At 39.0% G+C, this 14,977-nt stretch overlaps 1 protein-coding gene across 1 annotated transcript in view; it reads left to right on the top strand.

The window, feature by feature from the left end:
* The window catches only part of EXOC5 (exocyst complex component 5), a 29,261-nt gene extending 18,349 nt beyond the window's left edge, over positions 1-10,912 (top strand). The window contains exons 13-18 of the mRNA XM_074908902.1: positions 1,979-2,087; positions 2,796-2,916; positions 3,704-3,790; positions 6,473-6,581; positions 7,617-7,832; positions 8,324-10,912. Of these exons, the coding sequence (XP_074765003.1) occupies positions 1,979-2,087; positions 2,796-2,916; positions 3,704-3,790; positions 6,473-6,581; positions 7,617-7,832; positions 8,324-8,512 (831 nt within the window). The 3' untranslated portion in view covers positions 8,513-10,912. The remainder of the gene's footprint in view (positions 1-1,978; positions 2,088-2,795; positions 2,917-3,703; positions 3,791-6,472; positions 6,582-7,616; positions 7,833-8,323) is intronic.
* The last annotated feature ends 4,065 nt before the right edge of the window (positions 10,913-14,977 follow it).

Here is a 14,977-nt window from a genome sequence, read left to right on the forward strand (position 1 = left end):
TTTTTAAATGTTGATCTAGTTGTATTTTGTGGGTTTTAATACTCTCCGTTTTTTGAAAAAGTGTGGAGGATTAAACACTGCTTTTCTTACTAAATTAGGCCCAAGACTTTGAGAAGCCTTTAGTGTAATTTTTTTTTCTCCTTCTTTAGTAATATAGAGAATAGTTCAACAGATGTTTTCCTGTTTCAAGTGCCATTTCTTCTAACATTAGAGAATATCGCGAATAAAAAGCTTTAACGTGATTTACTGTGATAACCCTCTGCTGTTCCTTAAATGCTTTGGTCTGACAAAAAAATATGTTTTCCTTCTGATTACATTGCTGGTTATACTGTCTGTCAATTATTGTTTCTCTGATACTTTAGTGTAAATGAAAACCCTTGAAACTTAATTAAAAACTTAAATGCTAGGGATTTTTTGTCAGCTAACTACGCTGATTTTGAACAAATTTTAATTCCTCTGGCATTCTAAATTAGTGCAGAAAACATTAACATTTTAGATATTTAGAAGTTTTAATATAATACTTAGAGGGGCCAAAGATGTAACAGAATACAGGTACAGCACTGTTACCTGTGCACACTGGGATGACCACCTTCCTAGTGGTGAAAGTCAGTGACTGCAAGACAGGCAGGTTAGATCATTGTTTTTCCCAATATGGTAGTTGCTAGAAACGGTTGTTAAACTCATGATACAAACTAACTTTTTCTAAGTGTGTCAAACTACTTTTTTTGTTTAATGGGAAACAAAATTTTTCATGCAAGGTCTGAAAACAATTGTATGTGTTAGTGGGAACCAGTGCTAAATAGATCTCGGCATATAAGGAGATTTTTAGAATGACAGGTGTATAACTTCTCTGTTATCATACGTGCTGCTAGGGTTTTGTTTGTGGTCATGGCAACTTACTTTGCAAAGCAGAAGTTAAATGTGTCCCTGGCTAACTAATTGTAATATTTATGTTGCATGACAGATACATGCAGATACACAGTCTGTCCCAACTGTGACTGCTTTAGGAAAAATAAGTTGGTAATTCTGAACATAGCCATCTATTGAAACATTTCAGTGTTTGGGAATCTCCGTAATGGTGTTTTGTGGTTGGGGGGGTTTTGTTTTGGTTTTTTGGGGTAATACAGAAGCAGGACACAGAATGCAGAAATCTTTGGGTGTGCTGTTATGAAAATTAGAATCTTTCTTACTCATAGCTTCATAAAGTCTTCACATAATTCCTTAAAAACCAAAGCCGTGTTTCTTATGTGCAAAAGCCCTGTCCCTTTTTTCTTTAGAAAAGGGATTTACTGACAGGTTGCTGTCTGAAATCCCATGTTGCTTACAGCTCATGAAGGTACAGATGCTCCCTGTATATGTGGGCATTACTTCACTTAATAAAAATTTTCATGCTCCGTTGACTCCAGCTGAACTGTGATAAATGTAGCTGAGGTTCAGTCTGTATTATTTTTTCTGCAGTACTGTGGCAGTGATAAAAGAAGCTGCACTGGGTGAAACTGGAGTTCCATCTAACCCAGTGTTCTGTCTCTGTCTGTGGCCAGTGGCAGAAGCTTAGTAAAAGAGAAAAAAGGCAGGGTATGGATGGGGTCATCCCTTCTGTCTACATTTGCCCAGCATCGATTCAGTGGTATGCAGTTTAGGTAATTCCTGAGATGACATTTGGACAATTGTGTTTTAAGGACTGTTAATATCTTCCTTTAAACAGTTTCTAATAATAATAGTAATAATATACTTTTGCTTTTTGTAGCATCCTGTGGCGTGCGAGCTTCAGTTTACTTGTTAATGGTGAAGGGTTTTATTGATACTAAAGGCTGTTGCTGAATAGTTCTCTGTATGGATACTTTTCATTTAGAATAGAAATCTAGTGATTCTGGAATACTAGTTAGATTTTAAGCTTATCCCCTACTCAATATCGCATAAACTTTCAAATGTATGTAAAACTGACCTTTAGGATAAATTTTTTTCTTTTTCTTTAAAGCTCTCTGATCCATCTGACTTACCGAAGAATGCTTTCAGAATTTTTTCTATGCTTGTAGAGTTCTTATGTACTGAACACATCGATTATGCATTAGAAACAGGCCTTGCTGGTGAGTGTAATATTTTCTGAGCATTTCATCTCTTTTGGCACAGATGATCTTTGCGGGTCCTTGCTGTGCCTTATTGATTGGCCTTGTTCAGAATGTATTGGTTAAATTAAATTTGTTTTGTGTATTTGGGAGTCAGCATTTAATGTCTACTGAAGTGTAACTTTCGTTTGGGAGATTGATGCGTGGATGGAAACGTGCTACTGTCTTCAAAAACATTTGTGTCACAGAAATTGGGACATCAGCATTCCCTACCTCATTAATTGTTCTCTGTGCCATAGCAGGAGAATATTTGTATATTAAGGCTTAGTGTCTTACATTTTATAAGAATTCCATCCTTTTTTTTGTATACTTGTGCATTTTTAAAGAGTGACAGTAAATAAGAAATCTGCTTGTATTAAAGAAGCTAACATCTTGATAGTGAGAAGCTCTTTCCTACATGAAAGCATAAAACGTGTTCTGAAGAAATACTTAAATTGTCTGTTCCATTTGGCTTTTAGAAATTTTAAAAGCAAGATATTTCTGTGCTTATGGCTATTACCTGATAGAGCTATGAGAAGTATTCTATATATGGCACCATGGTAAATTTTTGAAACTCTAAGCCTGTGATTTAAGCATTCATGGAAAAATTCTGCATATTTAAAAAGTCATCAATGCTAATTACAGGAACTGCATATCGTTACCATTCTAATGAAACCTTCTTTGCTTTAGGCATTCCATCTTCTGATTCAAAGAACGCAAATCTCTATTTCTTGGATGTTGTCCACCAGGCCAATACTATTTTCCATTTATTTGACAAGCAGTTCAATGATCATCTGATGCCATTGATCAGGTACCTTTAGTTTGATTAGCGTTTCCTTTGTGAATGTCATTTTTGGTAAAGAAAGCAATTTTTTCAAGCTTCATCTCTGTTAAGAGGAGTTTATTCTTGGGGCAGTTCAGCTTGATGATGTGCAAAGATAAAATGTCATAATGGGAGGGGGAAGAAGGGGAATTAAGTCAGTACCTTGGAGAACTAATGGGGGAGTGAGCACCAAGAGTGTTGATAGGAAGGAGACACAAATTGCCCCTTAGACCTCACTGCTGCATTATAGGCCAGGACTAGAGGGGATTTGTGGCTGCACCTTGGGGTGAGCTGGCGATATCAGGGCTGCTGGGACTCCTGGGGGTACCTCACAGGCTCTGCAGGGGGAGCAGCTGGCCATGCCTTGAGAGCCACAGGTGAACTCCATGGAAGCTTTGTGTTGCTGGGAGCCAGGGGTTGGATACGCTCGAGGTGGCGCGCGCTGACGTGCTGGCAATTACTGTGTATGAAAAGCTGGGTTTGCTCGCTCACCTGCCGGGGCTGGCAGGAGCCGAGAGGCACTGCTTAGTAGCACAACGCTGCCCAAAGTGTGTTGCGGTCCTGCCCCTTGGCACCCAGCACATCCTCCTCAAGGTCTGGTGGCTGTTCAGGCTGTTGATTTGTTGTTCTGAAGCCAGCTAACTCCATCTAAACTAGTCCTTTCTGATAGGATGGGAAATCTTTACAAAGTCCTGTTGTAAGTAGGAGACCCAGCAGACAAATTTGTTATGATATTTTGAAACTGTCACACACCCAACCCTCTATACTATTGCAGTTCTTCTCCTAAATTATCTGAATGCCTTCAGAAGAAAAAGGATATCATAGAACAAATGGAAGTGAAGCTGGATATGGGCATTGATAGGCAAGTAGAGATTTAAACTTTCTATTAATCATTAATTCTTGTAAAACTCCTTTGTGATGTACGTTAGCTTTCCTTTTAAGGCTGAATTATTTCTGAACGCAAAATTGATTTTTTTAAACATTTTTTAAATCCATAAGTATGAAATATTGTGCATAGGAAATTTAGATATTTTTATTTTTAGAGGGTCATGTTTTCCATGGCAGATTTCTGACCCATTAATACTTCTGGAATGACTGAGTTCAGTAATTCAGTTTTGCCTTATTGTCTCAAACTACTTTTTTTTTCTACATTAAGGGAAGGAGAAATGATGATTGAAGTAGGTTAAAGACTTGCAGGATTTTCCATTAGGAGCGAACTTTGACAAAAATAGGTTAGATGATTTGCTTCAATCTGTGCAGTGCTGTGGATTAGACCTAGTCATAGAAGTCTCTAGACCTGGAATAATTTTGATTCTGACATTGACTTCCTTTGAGGTTGTGACTGACTCATTTAATCTTTTTTTTTTTTTTTTCTAGTTCTCCAAATAAAAATGAGTGGATAGCTATAAAGATTGTAAATTAAAGTCATAGCTGTTTTGCAGCAGAGGATAATAAAAAACTAACATGCCTGGTATTAGCAACTGTTGTTTAATGCCCTACTTTGGTCTGGGAAGCATGTAGTGTTCACATGTTTTGAGGTAGCATTAGTCAACCTAGGACATGTTACTTAAGCTTTCTGTGCCTGTTTTCTCTCTGCAGTAATGGAAATAAGCCATCCTGTGTATAACAAGAGCTACTCTGGAAGTTACTATTGAGGTTTTTGTAAGGATCACACCATACTGGAGAGAGATGAGAACAGCACTATGTAGGAAAAATGAGCATTGCATTTGTGTCTGGTTATTTTTTGCAGAGAGATGAGGAAGAGATTTGATATAATAATTGCACCTGCGTTTTCTCTAGGTGCAAAAAGAAAGGTGGAGATAAGTGGATGTGTAAGTGGCAATTCAGATTACTCCTACTGGGAGTAACCTTAGAGGTTTAAACACACAGTTTGAAGTACTTAAACCATCAAGGCCAAAAGCTTAGATCTAGACAGGTTGGTCATCAGTATTACAGTAGTTTCCGTCTGTTTGTGTAAAATAATTAGTCTCTTAAAAGTCAAAATAAGACTTAGGAGAACAAGTCCCTGCTGAAAAACGGTGTTCACAGGTTTGTAGATAGACTTCAAAAAAAAAATTGTGCTTTGGCATATATAAAAGATTAGTTTTGAGATGAATGTTGTAAGTAAAATGTGTTTGTGTGCCTGCTCACATGCTGCTTTGTGGTGCCACTGTTGCTGTTGAGAACTGATTGTCTTGCTTAAAGGAGTGATTGAGTTTAAAAAAAAAAAAAAGGCAAATTTTTACAAGTTGATAGCTTCAACATTATCCAGTCTGAAAAAGTCCAATAGCAGCTTGAATGCCATTCATAGCAATTGTCTATCTCTGTAAAAATGATTTATTAGCCAAACAAAATTAGTTCAACTGGTTTCTTTCAGTGTGTATTCTGTGTAAACAGCCTTCTGGAAATGTTTATTGAAAGTGGAAATTGAGGAGAATGCAATATATGATTTCTTTATATTTGTTATGGTATGTGGGTTGTTGAATGAAGTACACCTGGAATGCAAGTCTGAACTCTCCGCATAGAAAATAATGCGTTTATTAACTTTTTGGATTTATACCTTCTCCCCTTCATCCCAACTTGAATCCTTCAAGGCCTGTAGTGGCCTTGACTGTGTTTTTGTCGAGGAGGTTGGAGGTTTGAGGGAAGTGAAGAAAAGGGGAGAGGAAAAATAAAAGGGGAGGGGGGAGACAGAGGGAGGTTCCTAGCAAAGGTAGGCACTGAGAGGTGTGTGGCCTCTCTCAGCTGCTTTGCTGTTTGGCCTTTGGTTTGGACTTAAAGTAAACCAGGGCCTTGACCTTAGGTAATGATCTGAAAAGATAAATCCTGTAAGGGAGAAAGAAACGACATAGTAAAACTATTAGATTTCTGAGAACAGAAATACTAAGCTCTGGTGAAGGAAGAGGTTTTTCCTTTTTTTTTTTTCCTTTTTTTTCTTCCTCCTTTGTTTTCCAAGCGTTTTCTGATTCTTGCTTCTGAGTAATACACGATGCGATCTAATTCCGCTAAACTCTTTGGAATGCTTCCTTTGGCTTTCTAATTCCCTCGGCATTGAAGAACGCTATCCAATTTCTCTGAAGAGCTGGATTTGAATGGATTACCTTACAGTTAATGTGTCCCCTTTAAAACCACCTGGCCAGCATGCTGAGTGCTGTGCTCCAAGACACTGAACTTGGCAGAAAGTTTTTAGTGTTGCTGGGGTTGTTTTGGCTGATTCTCCTTTTTCTAACTGCTTACTTAAAATCAAGTCTATCTTCTCTATAGAATTGCACTGCAACTTCAGTAGAGTGTGCATATATGTGTGTGCGTGTCTGTTAAATGAAGTATTACCTTTGACATGTCCTAGCACCCCTTGGTTCTTAAAATAAATGTTTGCTTTTAGTGTGTTTTCTGTAGGTTACTCAAATGGTAGGTAGTGGGTTTTTTTCCTCGTTGCTTTAGGCTGCTTATTTTTGTATAGAATAATATCAGTATATGTAAAGATAAAAATCAAGGAAATTAAAATGTTGCCTTCAAAACCCAATCTGTATTTGTAACTTTAAAGGACATTGAATTGTATGATTGGACAGATGAAGCATATCTTGGCTGCAGAGCAAAAGAAGACAGATTTTAAACCAGAGGATGAAAACAATGTTTTGATTCAGTATACTAATGTAAGTAAACCAAGTCTCAGCTCATCGGTATAGCTCCAAATGCTCATGAGTGTTATCAGGTACAAGATGTTCCTTACCAAAATACCCATTAGACGACATGCCCGTTTGATTAATTTACTTAGCTATTCCATTCTGCACTAAGCACCTCCAAGCTCTGTTGTGGACTGTTTTCTCAAGCTGAAAAGGAACATTGGCAGTTTTGTATCTAGTGTCAGACACAAATCAGTAGGTGCTGGACAACTGTCACAGTCGTTCCCCTCCCAAGAGGCCCAGATTTGGAACAAGGTTTTTAGCTGATAATTAGCTTTAAGCTATCGGTTTCAGAAAATCAATTATCAGCTTCTTTCTAGTTGCTGGGTGCTTTTTCCCCTTAGAATGGCAGGAGCATGAGAAAGCATCGTGGGTATGGCACAAACAGTCTTTGCTGCAGAACGGTTTTGTCTACCACCAAATCTGTCTGAATCCCAGCCTGTGGGCTGTGGGAGCTGTAGTGCTGCGTTCAGTTAGGCTCTTGTTAGGGAACAATGCAAAGAGTAGAGAACAAACTACAGGCAATGGGAAAAAGTGAGAGCATTGCCTGAATGCCTCCAGCCAGGTGGGAGTGGGAGAAGTGGAGCAGTAGAATGTAGAGTCTAGATGATGTGGGAAGGGTGAAGATGCCTGTATGGCTGGTAATTTGGGTTTATGTTGTTTTAGGTTTCTTGGGGCAGCTGACGAGGTTTTTAATCACTACCCCTGCCACCCCGTGGTTGATCACTTTTTGAATTAAAAGCCTAAATTAAACTGTTCTATTCTGAACTGATACAAACTATAACTTAATTGAATATTGTCTTCTATCCATCTTTCTACTTGCATTTTTGCATCTTTATGTGGCAAATAAAAAACTGTTGGCAAATTATTACTTGGAAAATGACTAATTTCAATGATGTGTTGTGGGAATTTTAAAGACTTAATGACTGATATTCAGCTTACGATGTGGAATCCACTTTGGGAAGAACAGATTTCTAGAAAGTAAGTTACTTTTTTTTTTTTTAGGCATGTGTTAAAGTCTGTGGCTATGTTAGAAAGCAAGTGGAAAAGATCAGAAATTCTATGGATGGTAAGAATGTGGACACAGTTTTGATGGAGCTTGGAGTTCGTTTTCATCGACTAATCTATGAACACCTACAGCAATATTCCTACAGTTGCATGGGAGGCATGTTAGCTATTTGTGACGTGGCTGAATATAGAAAGTGTGCCAAAGACTTCAAGGTAAGTGTGTACGGGTTGGTGATGGATGGTCATGTCGAAATTAGTAGCAGGACTCTTAAGCAGACTTTTTTTCTTCATAGAAATAGTTTGTTTCTGTTTGAACACCACCATGTTATATACTGATGTTATACATTCTGTTACTATACCAGTAGTTCTTATATATATCTTTTATATATATATTATCTATACCACATCTAAAGAGCAGTTTCCTGATAGCATTTTATTGCTTGCCAGCTACGTGTGTATATTGAAGAAAAGCTGAGTTTGCATTATTTTGTGTTCTACGTATAACTTTGCCTCTGTGTGTGCCTGCAGATGTATATGTGTGTGTGTCTACATATGTTTATGCACGTGAGGAGGCAATGATGGATGTGAACCCTCTGTGGGGAGGGAGTATTTTGAAGATCTAGATGAACATTGTGATACATGACTTGAAGCAACTCTTAACTCTTAATATCTGGGGTTTTTTCTTTCTTTTCTCTTAACCACAGATTGCGCTGGTGTTACAACTCTTTGATACCTTGCATGCACTTTGCAATCTTCTGGTTGTAGCCCCGGATAATTTAAAGCAAGTTTGCTCAGGAGAACAACTTGCTAATCTGGACAAGAACATCCTTCACTCCTTTGTTCAGCTGCGTGTTGATTATAGGTCTGCTCGTCTTGCTCGTCACTTCAGCTGAGAGCATGGAAAGAAAATTTGTACCTTTGGGCTGGCCTCAGTTAGAAAGCACAGGGAATGATTTCTTACCAAATCATGGTTGTAGCTTTTGTGGGATAATGAGTGTTCAGAATAAAGCAGCAGCCATATTTAAATACGACTATTGTCAAAGGTGAGCAGGTAAAAATCTGAATGATATTTCATGTAAGCTAAAGTTCTCTGAAGAACTTTGCAAATCTACTTGCTAATGAATTTTTTTATTGGAAACATGTTGGTGTAGGAAAGCAAGTGGTGCATTGAAAGTATTTTAGTCTGCAATATTGAATTATCAGATACTGTTTGTTAGACTTGAACTACAGAGCATAGCGTAGGTAATGGATTACATAGAATAGACCAGTGTAAAAACATTCTTCATCAATTTTAATGACTTAGACTTCAGCACAGCTAATCATAATCAAATTATCTTTGATTGGTGTTTCTAAGTCGTTTCTTTCATTTAAAACGTTATCCTGCTCAATGTAATTTCTTGCTCTAATTAATTAGCTTGGAATTTCTTTGAGATGTAGGAGTAAAAGCAACACTATCCCAGAAAGATGTAATTTATTCATTGTGTAGCATTCTAAACAGAACTAAAGTGGTGAAAAGTTTTGGGGTTTTTTTGATTCTTTGGATTTGGGGGTTTTTTTGTACCTAAAAATCTAGGGCCCACCAGAATGTATTGACATTGTATGATCTGACATTATTGTTTCTGTTCGGTACCGGCACACTGAATTTTATATATGCTCCTAAAGTAAATGCAGCTGCCTTGCCTGAGGCCGCCTTATTACAAGGTGAAGGTGCCCATTGTTGGGTTAATAGAGCTTTCTCCTGTCGTGTTTTGTATATAAATAAATTCAAACTTATAACAAAATGAAAGGATGAAATGTAGCCCAGTTTTTCGTATGTGGGAGGAATGGACACGGGCTCTAGCAAAAACATAGACTTGAAAGTTCCTGTGCTGAAGATAATTGATCCTCAGTGCCTGAGCAATATAAGATGTTGAAGTGTGCAAAAGCTTCTCTTCACTGATCATAATTTTAATATTGGAGACAGGCTACTTTTGTGTCTGTTGTGCTCCAGCATTTATTCAAGAGTTTCTGAGATGGATTCATAGTGTGCATATAGTGAATTGAAGCAACAGTGATGTTTGAAACATCTGGGGGCAGCGTTTCCACAAGCAGTTGAAAATTGTTGTAAATAGACCTTTGTTCAGAATGAGCTCTTGTGGAAAGCAGGTTGGAACTGCTGCGGTTTATGTTTTCAGTCTGACTTACATCGTCCCTGAACAAATCATCTGTAACACTTTATTTCTACTGTGGGCTTAGTGTATGTAATGGAAACTTCTTTCTCTCCCATCTTCAAAGCAGCATTTCTATAAATTTGCTTCATGGGTTGGTCAAAATTATTTTCCTCTTTTGTTAATGAGTTACCAGGTGTAGTCAATGTTGACAGACTTGCGTGGAACTTCTCTTGGTTAGTTGAGGTTCTTCTGCTTCATTTTATATTTAGCAGGGCATTATATCAATAAACAAGGGAACGGATGCCAGACTGTCTCAAAGTATTCGGGGAGACTGGCTGCTTTGAGCTGTGTAGCTCTATTCCTTGGCCATGGCAAAGCCACAAAGAGTTTTGGACACTGGAGGAGGCACATGCTTGTACTGCTGCCATTTTTTTTTCAAAAGCTCTGATGTGAATTCAGATGATACCTCTCTGTTACCTCTGTAACTGAAAGCCAACAATTTTAAGGCTGTGGTTTTATTAACCAATACAAAAACTTTCTACAAAAAAAAAAAAAGTGTCAATTTGTAAACGCTTCAGAACAGTGAACATCATCTTAAGATTGCAGATCACAGAAGTGCTTCAGAATTTGTTGATTGTTTGATTGTATGATTGTTTGAATTATTTTAAGGTTGTATGAAATGTATTTACCATACTTCTTGCTTTATTAGCTGTGTTTTCCATGCATATGCTCAGTGCAATATTTTCATTATGCCTGTTAACAGGAGGCAGCAGAAAGTAGGTGAATACTTAAACTTAGATATGTAAACTCTTCCTCAATAAAAAGAATTCCCTTCAGACACATTTTTCTTTTCATTTCCATGTTCCTCAAATATCTTTATACTCAGTTGTATAAGCCCTTCTATTTAAAAAAAAAAAAATAAAGTAATTTTACTGACCAAATTTATCACTGGTGTGAGCTTTCCCTTTCCCCTTTGTTCAGAAAACATCCCCATGCACACACTGAGTTTCTATTTCTAGAGGAAACTGTCAATAAGTTTACTTTACAATACAAGTTTGATTGGGATGGGCAACTATAATTTTCACACATTTTTAAGTTTAGAGCTCTTACAGCATATAATTTATGAAAATATTTCCAGTGGCTTCTGAATACAATAAAGTACTATCCAAAATACAAATATGCCTTTTAATGTTCATGTAATGAGTTGAAGTATTGCCTTTCTAATGTTCACTCCCAGAATGTAGGCATTAAACAGGCTGGCAGCCAAATGAATGCCTGAGAAGAGGTGTCTGTATATGTGTGTGCCATTTGTCTACAATTGGTGAAAACGGACTTGCTGTAAACTACTGCAGGCTGGAAAATAAGCTGTGTTTTTACAAGTCCTGTAATTTATTAACGTGATTTGGTATTGTATTCTGTTTGCATATGCAGAGAGGGTAGGAAGGAGTTGGTGTTCTGTAAGAATACTTCTCAACACAAAAATATAAAAAAATTGGGAAATGGAAGTGCTTGGAAAAATAAGATTTTTATATTTACAAATAATGACATGAACTGAAAGGATATGGAGAGAACGAGCAGTTTTAAATGGAGTAGCATAGCACATGGAAGGAGGAGGTTAAAATGTGATGAATAGAAATGTGACATACACATCCAGCTAGGAGAATAAGCAGGATTGGAATTAAAATCTCCACAGCCACGTCCCACCCTGAAATGAAGTGAGCCTCTGGAGGAGAGGGACTGGCTAAAATACTTCACCGTGGAGCTGTTCATTCATCTTGAAACTTGGCTTCAACAGGAAGAGGCTGTGCGTACACGAGTGTACATCTGTGAAGGATGGGTAGTGATGCTGTGCACGCCAGCGCTGCTTATTTCCAGCGTGAGGGGTTGAAATGCATCAGCAGTATGCAGTCTGAGTGGAGGGGAGAAGAATTTGCTAGATCTGAGAATTATTTTTTTTTTCTTTGAAGACTACAGTGATCTGGAGAATGGTAAGTGACTGTTTGCTTTGAGAATGGCATGGTACTGGCATGAGGCAGGTCAGTTTATCTTGCAATAAGAGAACTTGGATTGGGTTTTGTGTTTGGTTTTGGTGTTTTTTTTCTCATAGCTTTCACAACTGGTTGCTTCAGTGTTTAACTGCCATGGATAACTCCCAATTTCAGTTGCCCAAGGAGCAATCCTCCGCTATTGAACTGGTGGGATGTGATTGAGTGTTGTCTGAATTGATTGTTACGTTTCTGTAGAAAATGTTGCAAATATGTGGCAAAAATGCTGCATCTTACAAAGTGCCCTGACAAAGATGAGGCCTGTTTGGTTCCTTCACAGGTTGGGTACACACTGGCTCATTTTTCAGAAGACTGTACCTCCATGTTTCTCAACTCAGTATTGTACATGACAGGAAACCTCATGTACTTGGCTTTAGGGGTCATGACGAATTCCAGAACACAGGAGTGCTCTTTGGATTAAGTTTTCATGGCAAGAATTGGGATTAGTACTTGAGTTGAACTGATCACGCATAGGGAAACCAGACTGAGGTGATGGTTTTTCTTATACGGAGGAAGCAGATATCTAAACAATTTCTTGTCTAATTCTAGATGCAGATAGCAGCTCTTCTTTTTGCTTCTTGTGCCAGGAGCAGTAGGAAAGATAAGACAGCCATCAGCACCAAAAGCTACTCTTCTAGAGGACAACTGAAAGGTAAGAGCACCTTTCCTGTCCTCATGGTCTGCTGGATATTGGCTTCTAGGTATTATTTCCACCAGCTCTGTGCTAGTTGTAGAGACCTCTGTGCTGTTGGAGACAGATTTCTGTTGTGCTATCTGCATTGGAGTATTTTCTCTCTGGACATCAAGGCTGGCACATTATTTGTTTTTTCTTTCCCGATGTTTCTACACCTGTTTTAAGGAGGGGAGGGGGAGCCACATCCCCTGCTCAGTCGTGTTCACTGCTTTGCTTGTCTTTTTTTTCCTCCATTCTAATTTCTTTTGGTCGTAGGAGATTTCTATACCATGTCTTCTGCTTATCTTCGAGTGGGGAAGCAGCTGTGTTTGCCTGTCGTCTTTTCTCTTGTATGGGGCACTGCTTACTCTGTGTCAATACAGGCCTTAGTGTATGTGGAAGCCTTGGTTTCTACTTTTATTTTATTAGCTTTATGTCCCAATGCCCTCTTTTCCTTTCCAGACCTCAGGATTGCACTATCCCTTTCCCTCTGTTACCACACTACCAGAGAGAGAGAGAAACCTTTAACTTTGCAGAATGGCTTCTAGGAGACGTTTACATACTATCTAGTGTTCATTCCCATGCAGCCTGATAGAAGGAGGAGTTTAGCTCCTTTTCCCTTTATTTCTCTACCTCTACCTTTCCCATATTCTCTCATCCCTCCAGGTCTCTGTTTCCACATGCTCTCCCCTGACCTGGTTGTGCAGTGCATTGTATTGAAACTTCATGTAAGGGACCAGCCATGGGGGCAAAGTGTCAGGTAGCTCAGCTTCAGTGTCCATTAAGTGCCAGGAAAGGAACATGAAATGTAAAGCTGAGCCATATTTGAATAGTATCTTTGGGAACAGCTTAACAAACCAAAATGAATTGTTTTGACACTTGAGGGTCAAGGTATCTTGAAATTTTATTTGTAATTTAAGTTCATCCTGATGGGGGATGAAAATAAATTTGAGACTTCCTTATAGCGGTTCCAAATCTTGCTCATCTTGCACTGTTGTTTTCCCTCTGAAGGGAGGAGACCTTGGAGCTGCTGGCCAAGCCACAGGCTGTGGCAGCACCTCCCCTTGCCATGCTAAAGCCTGTCCTGGTCCCAGCCAGGCAGCTCGCCCCTGCTGTGAGGGCTCAGCACGCACGCTCTCTGCCTGCCCTTGCCCTCCCCTGGTTGTGCACCCTCAGCATAGCATAGCATGAGGCTTTTGTATCACCTTTGTGCTGCAGAAGAGATCTTTTGTTGTCCTGCATAGGCTTCCCAAAAGGGTCCAGTACCTCCGAGCTGTGGTTTGTCATCCTTGGAGGGTCAGAGTTGTTACACCCCAGTTAATGTAATTTTAGAGCATGTGTGACCGTCTCATGAAACCCACAGCTGTAAGTGCTGGCCTGTTCGGCTCATTATCTAACACACAATATTCTTTGAAAGTTGATGTTTAAAAACTTTCCTTCTTTAAGTGTTAAAGCTTCTCTCTTCTTTCACTGCAACCCAAAATTGTCCACAAAGCTGCTGGAGCCAGAGCATGAAGAAACAAATGCTGGTTTGGGAGACAGGCATCACAGCAGCAGTGGCTATTGCTGAAATCTTCCCCACACTGGGTTTTGTTCTCAAACCTGAATTTAGCAGGAATAGAGGAGAGAATTAAGTAAGAGATGTCAGTCCTTTTCAATCCTCCCCATTGTGTGCACAATGGGGCTCTGTACGTTTTGGGGGCTGTTTCTGCTCCCCACCTCTTTGTCGACTGGCTGTTTGCACCACAGTCTTCCCTTGCAGTTTACTCACCTTAACCTCTGGGCTGCCCTTGTCCTTCTTGGCCCTATCCCGACTTCACTCCTAGCCAAGGGTGTATCCTGGCACAAACGAGCCCTTGCAGTGTCTTGGTTGTACATCTGCTTTTCCCATTTTGATCATCAGCCGTTGGGGACAGGAGCTATTGTTCTGTCAAGCATCCGGCCTCATCAAGGCCACCTCTTTTCTTGAAAAGGGAAGTGAGGTTGCGGAGAGAAGATGTCCCCAGCATCGATTTGTAGGTAGATAAACTCTATGGTATCAAGGTAAATAGCTCCCACGGAAAGATATGGTTAAGGTTCACTTCAGTTGATGCTGGCAGTTGAAGATGGTGATTTTGAACTCTACCCTGTTTTGATGTGTGGTATTTGAGTGTTGTAGAGAAGCCAGCTAACATGAGCTTGTGTTTGAAACATTTTTATAACATTCATTTTACTGTAAACAATTCATTAAAATGACTTGCTAAGTCTTAGACAAGTGGATTTTTGAAGGTTGCTCATTTTACTTATCCACCCAAAGTCAATTTGAGTATGAATATATAACATTTTACTCATAATAGCAAACAACTTCAGAGAAGAGACATTTATTCTGGAGGCAGAGATTCAAACTAGACAGCAATGATGCATTACAAATATATAATTATTTGCACTAATATTTGAGCAGGTGGAATGGATTAGTACATGGTCAACATTGCACTGCTGATAACATGTATT

The sequence above is a fragment of the Athene noctua genome, chromosome 6, assembly GCF_965140245.1.
Source record: "Athene noctua chromosome 6, bAthNoc1.hap1.1, whole genome shotgun sequence".
Classification (NCBI taxonomy): domain Eukaryota; kingdom Metazoa; phylum Chordata; class Aves; order Strigiformes; family Strigidae; genus Athene; species Athene noctua.